Source organism: Nansenia antarctica (genome assembly GCF_963989245.1).
Source record: "Nansenia antarctica genome assembly, chromosome: 5".
Taxonomy (NCBI): domain Eukaryota; kingdom Metazoa; phylum Chordata; class Actinopteri; order Argentiniformes; family Microstomatidae; genus Nansenia; species Nansenia antarctica.
The window spans coordinates 12,402,050-12,417,514 of NC_137690.1; the positions used below are offsets into that span (position 1 = coordinate 12,402,050).

A 15,465-nucleotide genomic window follows, 5' to 3' on the forward strand; every position below is an offset into this window, starting at 1 on the left:
AGTGCACACAATAATAAATGATGCATGGCTTTCTGCAGCAACAAAGCATGTAGAATTGTTCATAGTAGTAACATACGGTTGTCAATCATATGATGTAAACAATTAATAATAAACTGGGATAATGTTATGACGAAGAAAGTACAAGAAACTCCAGCTGGACCCAGTAAACCTATAGCCAATTTCAAATACACCCTTCCCCACAAACCCCTGTGGGTTGAAGGATTGGATAGGAGTGGATGGCAGGTGGATGACCTATCAGGAAACATGGACTGGAGATACTCCCATCTTGATAATACCTATCCAATCTTGATAATACCTATCCAACTGCTTAGGGGGGTAGTAAGGGGGTCAATTTGGAAATGGGCCTGAGTCTGTTTCAATAATAATAAGTCCCCAGATCTCAAGCCACCAGCTTCTTGTAATGGCCTCCAACAGTGCTCTGAAAGCTCTCCATCTTGCTGGCCTTGGTGCTGCCTGTCTGTGAGCTACGGCTGGCCTCCGCCCCCAGCTGAGCCGCCCCCCTGCACCCCAGCAGGGATGCCACCTGTCTCTGGCACTGGGACGAGCCAAAGTAGTAGATGAGCGGGTCCAGGCAGCAGCTGAGGCTGCCAACGCACATGGAGAGCAGGTAGGCCTTGTAGGAGCTATCGCTGTGGCTATGGGCCAGATGCAGGTAGTGCACCAGGAGGATGACGTTGGTGGGGGTGAAACAGGCTACAAACACCACCAGCACTGTCACCGCCATCACCATCGCCCGTGTCTTCCTGGAGCGGTTCTCCACGTTCGCAGCGGCCAGCGCCTGTATGATGCGCACGTAGCAGACGGCGGTGAAGATCAGCGGGATAAAGAAGAAGATGGAGGAGTAGACGGGGAAGAAGTAGAGGTAGTAGGCGCGGAGCTTGTGCGTGTCCTGCACGTCGTGGCAGGTGGTGATGCCCATATCCGGGAGGTGAATGGTCTGCTTCGAGACCAGAAGGGGGGTCACCCCGCCGAGGGCAAGCAGCCACATGCCGCCGCAGACCACAGCGGCTGTCTGCGGACTACGCCACGTCAGGGAGTCCATGGGGTAGACCACGGCTAGGAAGCGGTCTATGCTGATGCACATCATGAGCAGCACGGAGCAGTACATGTTGCAGTAGAATGCCGCCGTGACCAGTTGACACATGAACGGTCCGTAGATCCAGTCGTTGCCGTGGAAATGGTAGGATATTCTGAAGGGGAGGACCAGGCCGAAGAGGAGGTCAGCACAGGCAAGGTTGAGCATGTAGATGACAGCTGGCTTCCGCGGGCGGATACAGCGCACAAACATCACCACAGCGACCAGGTTGAGGGGCACACTGATGATGAAGACAAGGGTGTAGACAGTGGGGACGAAGGCAGTTGCCAGGTGACCCTGGAGAAAGCCACGGGCCTCCTCTGAGAGCGTGGAATGTGAGAGCTTGGGTTGTTTGTGGTGGCCTTGATGGCCATGTTCAGGCTTCTTCACAGGCCCCATGCCGGAGCCGCTGTCCTCCTGCACGTCCAGACCCAAGTAGTCGATTGGCTCATCTGTCACAGTCAGGAAGATCGCAGAGAAAGTCCTGATGTTGAGCTTTGACTCTGGGGAGACAAATGATGGGTAATGAGTTACTAATTGTATAAAGAGTGAGCGCTCCTACGAGCAAAAACTGTTGATGAGCTAGTCTATACTGAATGCTGTGGTTTATGTAAACAATGCTTGAAATCTGTGGTTACACAGCTGGTATAGCAGCAAACTACACGGAGGACAAGAAAAAAGTAGACATGGAAATTGACTGTTGGCTCTGTCAACAACTGCCAATCAGTCTAGTAGCAATACTTAATCACTGTGTCCCATAGAGGCATATGACCTATAAATAAACAACATTATAGAAGATTTATTTAGACTCATAGATCAGCCAAATAACTGGATATGTATTACGTTTTTGACATAATAAGACAATATATATTTGTCACTACTAAAACAGTGTCACTACCTATTCGAGGATATAACGCATTCACTGGATATTAAATGATCTCCTTGGATAATTGTATGGAATTCCGAGTTTCGGTAATAATCGGATTTCATTTGGGTGTTGCCTGGTCCAGTTCACCAGCTGATCTGTGGGACTATTCGCGCGCAAACGCGCAAGTCTTTCTCTGAACAGAACTTCTGAAGAATGCCCGTTTATTCAACTCAAACTTCTGAAATACGACACCGACACAATTGAATAATTAGCTGAAACATTTATCCTGCCTATGCGTAATGCCGAATGGTGCGAAAGGCGCTGCGTAAAAGTGCGTTCTCCTGCTTCATCAGAAGGGTAGTATTTATCATCTTTGACATATCCTCACTATCATTTTAATGTACAACTGATCTGTAACATATGACAAAAGGAACGAAATAAATACATGTTCAACTTACCGTTGTGTGGCACATAGGCTGAGATTTGGAGAGCAAGTAACGCCAACAGCGCAACTGTCGAATAAACCATATTTGAAATCCACATGCAGCTCAAAATGAAGTCCAACGAATATAAAAATTGCTACAAGATAAATAGCTATTATTAAACAGTCAGCGTTTAGGAATAGACATGACTGTCTTTGAGAAGGATGTCTCTCTACAGAGGGGTTATTTAAAAAGCCTCGCCCACTGTTGCGGTGACTCGTGCAATGTTCTTGGTCAACTGGGGGTAACACGATAGGGTGGATGAATAACATCCATTCTATTAATGGGGGCAATTGTAATTAATGCATCCATTTTGGGACCTTTAGAATGAATAATATATTGATTCTTGAAGAATATAACTTATACATGCTCAAATTGATCAGATCAACTGTCCCTCAGAACCCACAATATAAGCTTGTATTACTCCATTGTTTGTAAAAAAAACAATTTTACATTTTGATCTCATGGATGGTCAATCGTTGCATCCATAGCTCTGTCTATGAAATTGAGTGGTGACTGTACATTCCTCCAGCCCCATCCCTCATACAAGTGGTAAAAGTGAGGTGAAAGTCACTCCTCAAGTTCAACTAAACCAACCATTGATGTAGAATTGCTAGCTTATCGTTAGCGTAGCACGTTTACATTGGGTATTTCAGGAGACAGTCAGATGTGTTGGCAAGTCACAGTCGCTTTCCATCAACTTCACGTTTGACCCGATTTGTTGTTTGAATTACAGATTGCATCTTTAACTAATACTGTTTTCTTTTTAAAATATGAATAACAAGGGTGAATGTAATATTGATCGAATGAGATCATTTTTCATGCGTGAGTGATGGAGTAGGAATAGCCTTATGCCCTAGGCCACTGGCTACCTCTCCCTCAGCAGCGCCTGTGGGTGGCGGACCCTGCTGCGGCTCTCACTAATAGTGTGAAACAGAAGAAAAGAAAATATGTGTAGAAGGTGAAACAGACAGTTGTGGTTTATTAGACATTTCTTAATAACACATTTAAAATTAATTTAGAATTGACAACACAATATTAAAAAGCAGTGACACTAGAATGAATAAATGTTCATCTATAGTATTTAAAAGATGCACAGCTTTACAATGTTTCTACATCAAAAAGGCACTGGCTAACTAGTCCCTACTTCAGGAAATCCATGCTAGCTAGATGGGCAGCAATATTGAATCTCCAAAATCCCACTGTAGATCCAATTCTAACCATGAAGCAGTAGTGCATTGTACATTCCTCACAAACAGATCTATTTTGTTTTAATTATTATATAATAAAATAATAAGACAATAATAATATTGGTGTGTTTACCTATAAGTAATGTACATTTCATTGTAATAACATTTTACAAAATGTATTCCATGTACAATCATCCAGTGGAAAACTGAACATAAACAAAAAAACAAAACAAAAAACAGAGAAAAGTGACAATACAAGAAATACTTATTTCATTATGAACTGAAGTTTGGTATTAAATGATTGATTAAATCTGCATCGAATAAAACAAACAACACTTGTGTCTGTGCAGCTCAACAGCCTGGGGACCCACATGCCACATGCTAAGTGATTAATCATATTCAGTGGACATAACATCACTCACCATTCAACTTCATATATCTCATACAAGTTCCTTTAACCACTTAATACCCCCCACAAACCCAGTTCCTTAAACATTGCTTTGTCAGAAGGCACAGTTATTTTGCATAGAAGCCCCCTCCCCCTTTTTCCCCCCCTCCATCTTTGGTGTAATATTTCATTTTCCATAGAACTTCTTGTTCAGGAGGAAAATTAGCAGGTTGACGTTGACTTTGGCCTTGTCGAACATCTTCATGACAGCCACACCCTCATACTGCAGCTGGAGGAGGTCCTAGAGAGAGAAGGAGGAACCACAGAGGGTCAGGGAGAGGCCAGTCACCTGTTGGGCCCACACAGTAACAGTATGCGTGTGTTCGAGTCACACAGGTCTGCATAGATTATGATCACAGAAATTGACATGTCACATGCTTCTTCAGGCAATCTACCACTTAGACAGGTGGGAAAATAGACTATTTACTACCGGTACTTGAGAAAAAAAGTGAGATGCTCGTAAAGATGGTAAAAAAGGGGAATTAACAGGGTTTTTTCAAGGATGTAAACCATTGAGGCTGACTACAACTATTGTAACAGAGAGATGCACAACCTATTGCTGGCTGGTGAGATATAGATACAGATGCCGAATTGCCGATACAGACATACTGTACTGTACTGTATGTGAGACTCGCCATTCTATAAAAACCATTACCTGGAAATGGACCTGGACTTTTTCCATCTCGACTCCCATAATCTTGGCCTTCACCTCAAAGTCGGCAACTTCCTCACTGGGGGAGATTTCAAACATGACATTTTTGAACCTAAGAAAAAGACAAAAACATGGTATGATAAAAGAATGGAAAGTACAGGAAACGGATGAGTGGATAGTCACCAACTCTGGTCCCACTATTGTCTTTTTTTGGCATTTTGGCATGTCATTGTGAACCGTAATATAAGTTTGGATGCTCAATATAAAAAAGATCCCTGTGTATAATATATTCACTACCCAGGCTTGAAAGTAGCAGTTCGCAACATGAAATGTGCACTTTGTGATAGATATTGAAAAAACGATCCCTTTAAGTCAATGGCAAGTCTACTGTATCTACTCTAGTACCCACCCACCCACAAAACAAAACCATTCAAGCCAAGTTATAACTGATATGGATCATGGATCAAACAAAGGTACTTTGAGAGGGCTGTAAAAGCTGTACTGTATTTGTTTTGTATTAAAGAGGATGTAGAATTTCCTCTCTAGCATAGCCTAAACTGTAACTCCAACAGAACAGTGAGGAGACGCACACAGGAGCTGACTTTGGCTGTCCTCTGAGCCACTGGAACAGGGACAGCCTGACCAAAACAGGAAGGACAGAAGCGTGTGCTCACAGAGATGGAGAGAGAGAGAGAGAATGTGGGAGGAAGGCCATGAATGTATTCAATGAGAGATGTGGAGCAAAAGTAAAAGAGAGAAAGAGAGAGGGAGCGGGGGTGTTAGGATGACATCTCAATAGACAATGTCCCTTAATGAGGTTTTTCCTTCCGGTCACAGAGACAAAGAGCTGACGCAGCTCATTGCTCCCACTCAAAGGCAAACTGTCCCTGGCCCTGTCCCAATACTTCCTTCATCCTTCCTTCCTTTATTCCCTGGAGTAATCCTTGATAACGACTGGATTGGTTAAAGCCAGGTAAGGAGTCAAAACCCTTGTTTAGTCCAATCTAATCATGTTAGATCAGAAATTACCCCAAAGGGAAGGAGGAAGGAAGTATGCTTTGTTGACTCGCCAGGCCTTGATTTGAACAAGACACTTGTCGACCCGCTCCAGGATCCGATGCCATGTCTCACGACAATCCTCCATACCTCTATGCCAATTGCACAATAATTCTGAACCACAAAAGCCAAACTGTTAACAACTAACTGCCATCTGTGACCAATGCCCTTTAGGCCAGTTCAGACCAAAGATCCGCGATGAGACGAGACCGTTTTAGAACATCGCAGAGAAAAACTCGGCAACCACTTGCAACCAACGTTTTAAACTGGGCCGTTCAGACCAAAGATTGAAGATCATAAGATAATTCAGACCACAGCAACTAGAAGCTGGACGTTCTAAAACTCATCTCGTTGCGGATCTTTGGTCTGAACTGGCCTTTTATGTAATCTCTTGATGTATTTGCAATGTCTTTCACCATTGGTAGTGCTGAGCAAAATAAACATCCCCCACTCTACACTCACTGGTTGGTCTGCAATCCCTCTATCTCCAGGATGACTCCCTTCTCATGTAGCCGGGCGGCTGTGTACTTCAGAGATTGCTGCTTCCCCTTTTTGCTCCCCTTCTCCTCTACCTTCTTGTCCAGCTTAATGGACCTGCGTGAGTTCCTGTGGACACACAAGCAGGGCAGGTTATATACAGGAGCAATCACACAAGCAGGGCAGGACAGGGCGCGCACACACACACACACACACACACACACACACACACACACACACACACACACACACACACACATTTCCATGCATGACCACTAGAGACCATATGCAAAGAAAGCAGGATGGGATCGGCGAGGGATGCATTCTAAAAGCACTCAACCTAGGCCATAGGGTGCACCTCAACAGTTGAACAGTGAAGGAGAGGGAACAAGCGGAGGAAACCACTTTGGAAAATTGAGATGCAGCTGTGGTGCTTCTTTGCTTGGTGACACTCACTTCCTGTTGAGGTTGTCGAGGCAGGTCTTTATGTAGGTGTCGTAATAGTTGATCTGGTCCTGGTAGAAGGTCGTTTTAGAGTTGAGTGCACTCAGTGTCTGCTGGAGCTTCACTAACTCAGCCTTTCTCCTCTGCCTGTAGCGTCTCTGGTAACGAATGTCCTGTCAATCACAGATGGAACGTGGGCAAAACCACGTTATCAGTCAATTTACATAGCTACTTACACAGACAACACAGATTTAGGTTAACAACCATCGTTGTTTCATTGCTATCCTGTTATGTGTGTTTTTACATGGAATTGACATTGATGAGGTCCTGGTTTTGTTTGTGTGTGTGTGTGTGTGTGTGTGTGTGTGTGTGTGTGTGTGTGTGTGTGTGTGTGTGTGTGTGTGTGTGTGTGTGTGCGTGCGTGCGTTTGTGAGTGTCACCTTGGATATTTCATTAATGAGCTCCTGGTAATTGTTGCTAGCGTTAACGAGGCCAGCTTGTTCCAGTGTGCGCAGGTTCCTGAGGATCTTCCTCTTCTTCTGCTCCAGAGGCAGCTGCCTGTCCTCAAACACTGCCTGGCTGCTCTTCAGACCCTCTGGAGTCTGGGCATCCTGCACCGCACGCTGCTCCACAATCTTAGCATGCTCAGACTCCTGACACACACACACACAAACACAGAGGAAAGTTAGAATGTACAACATTGATACTATGAACACTTTTAGAGAAAAAGGCAAGTTGGTGTGTGTATGAGAGTGACTTGGGAGGACTTGGTCCGCAGTGGTAGAAAATGGTTCTTCGACGGCTGATGATCTCTAATCCTTTATTTAATTAATTAATCTGCCCTCAGTGTGTGTGTGTGTGTGTGTGTGTGTGTGTGTGTGTGTGTGCGTGCGCCATGAAGGGGGTTGTGGTGGTCACCTGGAGGGCAGTGGCCGGAGTCTCCAGGGTCTCTGGAAGTGTCTCTCCAGGCTGGATCCTCACCACGTCCACTATCAGCTTCTTAGTCCTAGGACAAACAGCATTGACTCATGCTTACAGTAAATCCCATTTGACACGTAACAGTTAAAGGTAAGGCTAACAAGTAGGCTATTATGTATAGTACAACGTACATTTAGGATTAAAAACAGAATCTGTGAATGGCGGGTATACAATGTATAGCATGATGTAGCACAAGCTTTGGGCTTCCTCCTTCTTTTGGCTAGCTGTTACAGTTTTGACATTCTGTCAGAAAATAACTGCCAGTGTTGTGAGCTCTGGCCTTTGCTCTGCACCGGGTGCTGGGGGGAAAGGAAACTGACACACACCCACACGCGTCACCACACATCACTGTGCCGTACAGTAGGGGAACTACACCACTCAAATCATACTTCCTGTTACCTGTCCCAATGTCACAGGGGGATGAAAAACAACACAAGTTTCTGAGTGGCCCTTAGGCACAGGTCTAGGGTCAGATTGTAGTTACCAAACCTTAGCTTTAGCCATGAGGGGAAAACTGACCAGGTGTCAAGAGAGGTCACCTACTGTACTCCCCAAGGGTCACTGTCTGCATGACTCCAACTACACAACAAGGTCAAAGTGACAGAGCTGAGATACGAGCCATGAAGGGCCATTGTATTGTAGGTCATGCAGTATCTATGTATGTTTCACATATAGGGGCTGACCTAATGTGTTGATCATCATTAGGCCATCATATATCACAGGAAATACTAGCACTAACACATCAGCAGAGGAAGAGGCCATCTTTTCAAAGGAACTTTAATACAGTAAATTGGATAAAACGGGCACGCCTTTAGGAGCCAGATAACCCAGACCACCAAACCTCTTCCTGTTAGGGCTGGAAGAGATAGAGGGGCAGGAAAGACCACATAGACCTGCCACTGACTGATAGCAGCTGGGAAATGTTTCGGCAAAAGGATTACTTGTGTAGCGTGACGTCAAAAGCATTTTCAGAGTGATAATTTTGGCTATGTTTTAGAATGCAGACAACAAAATCTCACACTGTTTAGTGTCTTACTATGACTATGTGTGTGTACGAGTCAAGAGTGCACAGACAGCGGGGCTTTCACATTTATATTGATACATATCGTAACCTTAACCTTAACCGTAAGGACCGTACTCTAAGGAAGGGGGCAAGCAATATAGAAATACATAGAAAAACATTATAATTTTCATTCTTACTTCACCATCAGGCCCTTTGTGTCCTTGTCGTCTCCGTCCAGAAGCTCAAACTTGCTGGTCAGTGTGAGGGAGATCTCCGTCTTGGCCAGCTGACTCAGGGTGCTCTCCTTGTTGGGGTCGTTGGAGTCCACAGCTCCTTCGCCTGAGGGGAGAAACATCAACATACTCAGTTGAGGCAAAAAAAAATCAACATTCTCAGGTGAAGCTAGGCTGTCCCTCTGCTGTCCTGGCTTTGCAGCACTGTTAGAAAAGCATTGCAGATTAGATTAGATTCAAGATTAGATTAGATTTTAGACTCAATTTTGTCATTGCACAGAGTACAAGTATGAAATTAAATGTAATTTGGCATCTAACCAGACAGATGCACATAGTGGCATGGTGCAAAATACATGATAATGTAGTGCATGGTATTACAGTATAAAGTATTACAGTGTGTATAAATAAATGAATACAAAGTCAATATACATGAGATGAATATCAATATGATTATGTATAGTTATGATATGATGTACAGTATGAATGTAGACAGTAGGGTTGGACAGAAAACCGCGGTTGCAACAAATAGCTCCAGTTTTTACCAAAACCGTCATAAAATCCCTTAAAAAAACAAAAAAGAGTGTGTGTTACGAGCCCCTCTGAAGACTGAAACGGTAAACAAGCTTGTTTTTCTCGCAAACTACAATAGCCTTATGGACTAAATAGACTAGTCTTGATGCAACTTTCATGCCCACTGTGATGTGGTACATTGCAAACTGCTACACACCGCTGCGGTCTGTAGAATACAATACGAATTGTTTTCGGTAGCGTGCATCCCTGAAGAAGGTCTATGAAAGACCGAAAGCTCGCGCAATAACATCAGATGGTGCATTGGATGAAGGATCATATGTTGTAATCATATGTTGATCATTTGTTGTAAGTCGCTTTGGAATAAGGCGTCTGCTAAATGCCAAAAATGTAAATGTAAATGTAGGCTGTCTGGGAGGCAGCGATAAATAAACCTGAATCGTACCAAGCAGTGCCTCCACATCAGGAGCGTCCCCCAGGTCCTGCAGCAGCTCATGCAGCAGGTCGTTGTGGTCAGGGGAGATGGCCTCCAGGTGCTCCAACACCAGCTAGGAAACAGCAAAACACAGAATTGAACTGGAAATGATCTAACAACCAGTAGGGTCGAACGGACGTGACCAGAAAAACACATTCAACCATCATCATTTCAGGCCTTGTCATAAGATGAGGAATGAAACACGAAAAGTAAACTACAGTATGGCTGATGGGTGACAGGTTTGTGGCCACCTACTGTACCAAACATTATCTCAGAAGATGAGCTACGCGATTCTCCTCCTATCGTCAATCCGGAGTTAGATGACGCTTGTATACACTGTGTTCTCTGTTGTCAGCTGGCTGGGTAGTAGAGGTACAAGGAGATGAAGAGGGCCTTGTGTGTTTTGGACATTTTTGGGAGGGATTGACTTTGACGCACGCACGCGTACACGCACACACCTCCAATGCTGTGTGTGTCAGATAACAGATTGTGGTCAGCTTCGTCTTTATTATGCTCTGTTGCAAAACCATCTGTTCATCTTCACTGCTCCCTATTGTGCAGACAGACATAACTACTACAGGCCCCTCTCCTCTGGCAATGGACACAGCTGTGCTAGGATGGATTCTCCCCTACTCTATCTGTCATCCCTGCCTCTAGCCATGTCATCCTCACCGGGGTACGTTTCCAAGAATATAAAAGGTATTACATAATAATTCAATTTGACAAAAAATGTGAAATCTCCCCGTTGAATTCGTTACTGTGTACGTTTTTTCCCTAATCATACACTGCAGAAAGGAAAACCCTAAACTGATCTGTAACTCCGCAAGACGACAGTTGAGCGTAACTTTCAATAGGGAAGGTGCACGTCATGTTAATTGTTTGTGTGAGCCCTAGGGAGGTGAGCATAGAAGGAAACGCTCCAGATGCCTCATACTGTACATCTGGCTTTAAGCAGACTGTCATTATCACCACTCCCATGCCCAGGAGAGGAGTGGAGAAAGACTAGAATTGGAGAGAGGGGGGAGAGAAAGACTAGAAGACATTGAGGGGAAGAAAAGAGAGAGAGAGAGAGAGAGAGAGAGAGAGAGAGAGAGAGAGAAAAGAGGGAACCCTTTTCCCGGGTCAAAAGAGGGGTAGGTAGCCTGGTTGCCACGTGAGCATGACAGCAAAAGTAGAAACAGAATTAGATCTGGAATCCAGACCAGACCAGACCAGCAATAGGAATGGGAGAAAGGGCCCTGTGTCAGGTCTTACCGAGTGGGTGTTGATGATCTCGTCTATAGAGATATAGATGATGGGCTTGCTCAGAGTCACCATGTCCGAGTATTCATCCACATTGAATTTCTCTTCCGGCTCTGGAACGTCGCACGCCGCCTGGAAAAACACCCTGGAAGAAAATAAGAATACCGTAGAGCAGTCAGCGGTGAAAAATTTACAATTGCATTTTAAAAATTGAAAACACACACTACTGTTATGATTTTCAGTAGCTGAGCACAAGTTCACACTAATTTCCAGTAATGATGAGTCGACTCAATGATGTGCACTTCTGGGAACCATGTCCCCCTCTCTCTTTTCTGTGGAGGGGTGGAATTTAAAAACACACACCATGCACACCACACGTCCCCATCCTCCTTGCTGATGTTGCACTCTCACACAAAGACACTTCCTCTTTTCCTCTCTTACCTCCAAGTCAACTTCATCCTGCCCTGACCTCCCTCCCTCACTCACTCACTCCCTACAGGCAAGCGTTGACGTAGGACTCGATCATTCCTTATCTCATCCCTTTTGCTTTATTACAGGAGTACTCGCACTCATAAAATAAACCCTATAACATGATCAACAGCTCTGTTGGGAGGTGCAAGTCTTGCCTTTCTGGTCACTACACAGCACAAAAAAATTAATGTAGCAATTTATTTAGTTCGATTCCATAAAAGTATTGTACTTAGAAGTGTCCCTGCACCCTAATTATCAAAAATGTTTTCCTGAAGTGTGTTCTTGCCCGCACAGATTTAAGAGCATATGACTGGTATAAGCATGTAGGGGAGTACACTTCAGGGAAAAGGGTAGAACATTTGGAAGCAGGGCGTGAGTGCTAGCAGTCTTTTCTTACCCTCACAGTTTTGGTAAGAGGATTTATTTATTCATTTATTTTTCCCTCACCTGAACTTCTGGTATGTCTGAGAGATGTAGCTGTTCATGGAGGTCATGTGGGCATTCTCGCCCTCAAACAGTTTGTTGGCGGCGGCATGCTGGAGCATCTTGGCCACGGAGCCTAGGTTGCGGCGCTGGTCCGAGTGGAGCTGTCCGCCGGCAGACATGTCGATGATGTCGAAGCCGTCCGGGGCAACGATGGCCGGGTTCATGTAGCGGTAGTACAGCAGGTTGCCTACAATCTGAGAGATTGAGTTAACCGCAGTTAGTCACAGTGGCAGAGCCAATACAAATACTGTACGAACCCAGATATATCTGACACTATGGAGACAAACACAGCCACAACATAGATGCTGGTTGTCGGTTGTTACTGAGGGGGACTTTATTGTGTGTTCTATATAAGAAGCATCAGTGGAGACGAGTCAAACGGAACAGCTAAGGAAGGTAAGGAGATCTTAGACATCAAACAGAAATGTGACTACAGCACAAGCAGTAAGAACTCTTGGGACCCTGGAAAGCACAAGAGACCGATCTACTGTAGACCTTCTACCTTCAACAGCTCATCTTCGGTAGCGTCAGGAAACTTTTCATGTAGACAGTTCTTCAGGACTTTCGCAATGTACCTCATGCCATAACTACATGCAAAACAAAACACCATGGGAATGATATGAGTCACAACATGCATTTATATACAAATATGAAACAGTGAGTTAATGCACACACGAACGGGAGCAACAATGGTAATTGAGATGCAGGGAAGCTCACACAGTATTGCACAATCAATCAACGGGAAACTTACAGGGATCTTACTCAACAGGCCTAACCAACTCTACTGTAAACACGTGAGTATGAGTTGATTCATGAAGATTCAGACGGTACCGATTGACTCCTACCGATAAATCAAGCTGTCATCACTATTCTCTTGTACTCAACAACATATTTATTAAGTTATCATTTGTATTATTTTAGAAGAGCATTTCATACAGGGACAGTTTTTATAACATGAGTGGAGTGTATGAAACAACAACACTGCACTCTAGTGGAGCAGATTGAACACTTCAGATAGGGGTTCAACGTATCTATGGTAGCTACTGTACCACTGAATTGCTTTCAGACCTACTTTGAGCATTTGCTCATGCCTGCCTGCTGGTCCAGATGGTCGACTTTGCATTTTCATGTCCTTATTTAATTGATTGTGCCAAAAAAACACAAATCAAGCACACCTAAGTATTTGAAATTATTGTAATTACTAGTTCAACCCAGGTTTTAAAGATCACTACTTCCATCTATCAGCTATCCTTCCATAAACACCCAGAAGGGAATTGGAATGTTCCACTCCTGCCCTAGTCCAGACTGGATTCGGTCCTGGCCTGTTTTAACACAGTACTTTGCATTGTAAATGCATTCTTCCACCCTTGAGGTTATCAACTATCTGTAACACAACTGGATGGGTAAAACAAAGGTTCTACTGCAACTTCCATCAACCAACTCATGTCAGATCAGTGATAACGTAGGGAAAAGGATATGTATTATTTGAGAACATGACCCATTGTCCCCCCCAGACTCACGGGATGTTGTCCAGTGATGATATGATAGAGTTGAGCACTTTGTCTGTGGCTGTTCGCAGGTTGTCATTGGACAATTCCAGCCTGGCACGCACTTCCTCATGTGACACAGCTTGTTCAGGGGTCACCTCATAGGGCAGCTTACTGGGAGGGGAGGAGGATGGACAACATCAGGGAGACATTCAGTAAACCACTCACCTTCAGTAAACCACTTACCTTCCCAAAAAATAAATTGAGGGTTCAACAGTCTAGTTTGACAAACTCGATTTGAGATTTAAAACTAGGAAAATGATTAGTAAAATTAATCTAGAAATAATATTCTAGTAAGAATGAAAATGTGCATCTAATTGTCATGAATGCATGTTTAGTGCTAACATGGGGACGTAACAGTACTTGTGCCAGGCATTGTGCAAAGTATATGGCTGTGCTGTGTGCTACTGTAGCGAGGCCTACCTAGCCTCCCCAGTAGCGGTCTCTAGCTGGTTAACCCAGGCTTTGTACACGTCCACGGGGTTGGTATTGATGCCCAGACTCTTGTCATCGATGATCTCCTTTATCACGGGCGCCAGCAGCTGTCGCAGGGTGTTGTGACCACGCGCTCCGCGATTAAAGCTCACCACCATCTTGATGACCGTGGGGTTACCCGTCACGATGTCCTTTACATGATCCACCTTGGACCTGTTAAAGTAGTAAGCGGTCAAAGGGATGTAGTCAAAGTTGAAATAATATTCTAGTAAGAATGAAAATGTGCATGTAATTGTCATGAATGCATGTTTGGTGCTAACATGATACTTAATACTAGGGCAAGGCAACAGAGTGCTCTTATTTTTTTTCTGTGATGGTCTCAGTGTGTCCTAGAGGGTAAGGACGTTTTTCCATTTCCTTTAAGCCTATCCCAAGGCATTTACATTTAGGGCATTTAGCAGACGCCTTTGTCCAAAGCGACTTACAACAATAATAAACTTTAGTCAAATAAAACAGTACACAGTCAGGATAAAACAACGGTAACATAATTAAAACATAGGACATAAGACCTGATAAATAAAGTGTATAATAATAAACACAACTGACGGGAGGGAGGGGAGACCTCAGGAGGGACAGCTAAGGTGCAGCCCAAATGGGGCCAAATGAAGATGGGTCTTCAGTCTACAACGGAAGACAGGGAGTGACTCTGCAGTCCTGACAGCGGTAGGAATGCTCGTTCCACCCGCGGGAGGCCAGGAGGGTGAAAAGCTGTGACCGGGCAGCGTGATCGCTGCAACCCTGCAGAGGCGGTGGTGCCAGTTGACCAGCAGAGGTGGAGGAGCGGAGTGAATGGACAGGTGTATGGGGGATGATCATTGCCTACATGTAGGAAGGGATAGTTCCCTTTGCCGCCTGGTAGACGAGCACAAGGGTATTAAATGGGTAATGCAAGCTGCTATCGTGAGCCAGTAAAGGGTGCGGAGGAGAGGGGTGACATGGGAGAATTTGGGGAGGTTGAACACCAAACGGGCGGCAGCTGAGCTGCAGAGCAAAGTGAAGCAGTTACCATATTCCTTAGAGACCTGTCTAATCTTTTCAGATCTAGAGGAGTGGCTTGGGGGAGGGGGTTAGGAGTCTGAATTCAGAAAATATAATTTGTGACAGCTCTTGTAGCACTCACTTGATCTCCTCCTCCAGGGCGGTCTTGAAGAGTTTGAGCAGCAGGTATTCTTCTCTCTGGTTAGAGGCGTAGTTGTACAGGGTGAAGATCACAGTATCCATGAACTTGGTGGACTTGTTCTGGGGCATCTGAAAGATCAACTTGGCCAGGTAGGTGGGGTTGGTCTAGGGATCG

At 44.6% G+C, this 15,465-nt stretch overlaps 2 protein-coding genes across 2 annotated transcripts in view; both read right to left on the reverse strand.

Annotated features, from left to right (window-relative positions):
* Nucleotides 1-337: 337 nt before the first annotated feature.
* Nucleotides 338-2,514, reverse strand: f2r (coagulation factor II (thrombin) receptor). Its single transcript, XM_080530525.1, has 2 exons — nt 2,423-2,514; nt 338-1,599 (listed from the first exon to the last, which is right to left on the reverse strand). Exons 1-2 carry the CDS (start codon nt 2,505-2,507, stop codon nt 401-403), a joined length of 1,284 nt encoding a protein of 427 aa, XP_080386651.1. The 5' UTR covers nt 2,508-2,514; the 3' UTR covers nt 338-400.
* An 889-nt stretch (nt 2,515-3,403) lies between these two features.
* iqgap2 (IQ motif containing GTPase activating protein 2) overlaps nt 3,404-15,465 on the reverse strand; it is a 44,276-nt gene continuing 32,214 nt past the window's right edge. The window contains exons 25-38 of the mRNA XM_080532406.1: nt 15,292-15,455; nt 14,100-14,324; nt 13,650-13,790; nt 12,632-12,716; nt 12,091-12,323; nt 11,185-11,317; nt 9,901-10,003; nt 8,892-9,033; nt 7,632-7,719; nt 7,154-7,366; nt 6,726-6,886; nt 6,255-6,398; nt 4,740-4,848; nt 3,404-4,325 (exon numbers count right to left, since the gene is read on the reverse strand). Of these exons, the coding sequence (XP_080388532.1) occupies nt 4,212-4,325; nt 4,740-4,848; nt 6,255-6,398; nt 6,726-6,886; nt 7,154-7,366; nt 7,632-7,719; nt 8,892-9,033; nt 9,901-10,003; nt 11,185-11,317; nt 12,091-12,323; nt 12,632-12,716; nt 13,650-13,790; nt 14,100-14,324; nt 15,292-15,455 (2,055 nt within the window). The 3' untranslated portion in view covers nt 3,404-4,211. The remainder of the gene's footprint in view (nt 4,326-4,739; nt 4,849-6,254; nt 6,399-6,725; nt 6,887-7,153; nt 7,367-7,631; nt 7,720-8,891; nt 9,034-9,900; nt 10,004-11,184; nt 11,318-12,090; nt 12,324-12,631; nt 12,717-13,649; nt 13,791-14,099; nt 14,325-15,291; nt 15,456-15,465) is intronic.

Excerpts from the sequence above, each read along its gene's own strand:
- f2r (XM_080530525.1), bottom strand. The coding sequence starts at position 2,507 with ATGTGGATTTCAAATATGGTTTATTCGACAGTTGCGCTGTTGGCGTTA. Across the intron at positions 1,600-2,422 it reads AGCCTATGTGCCACACAACG|AGTCAAAGCTCAACATCAGG; the intron begins GTAAGTTGAACA and ends TTGTCTCCCCAG.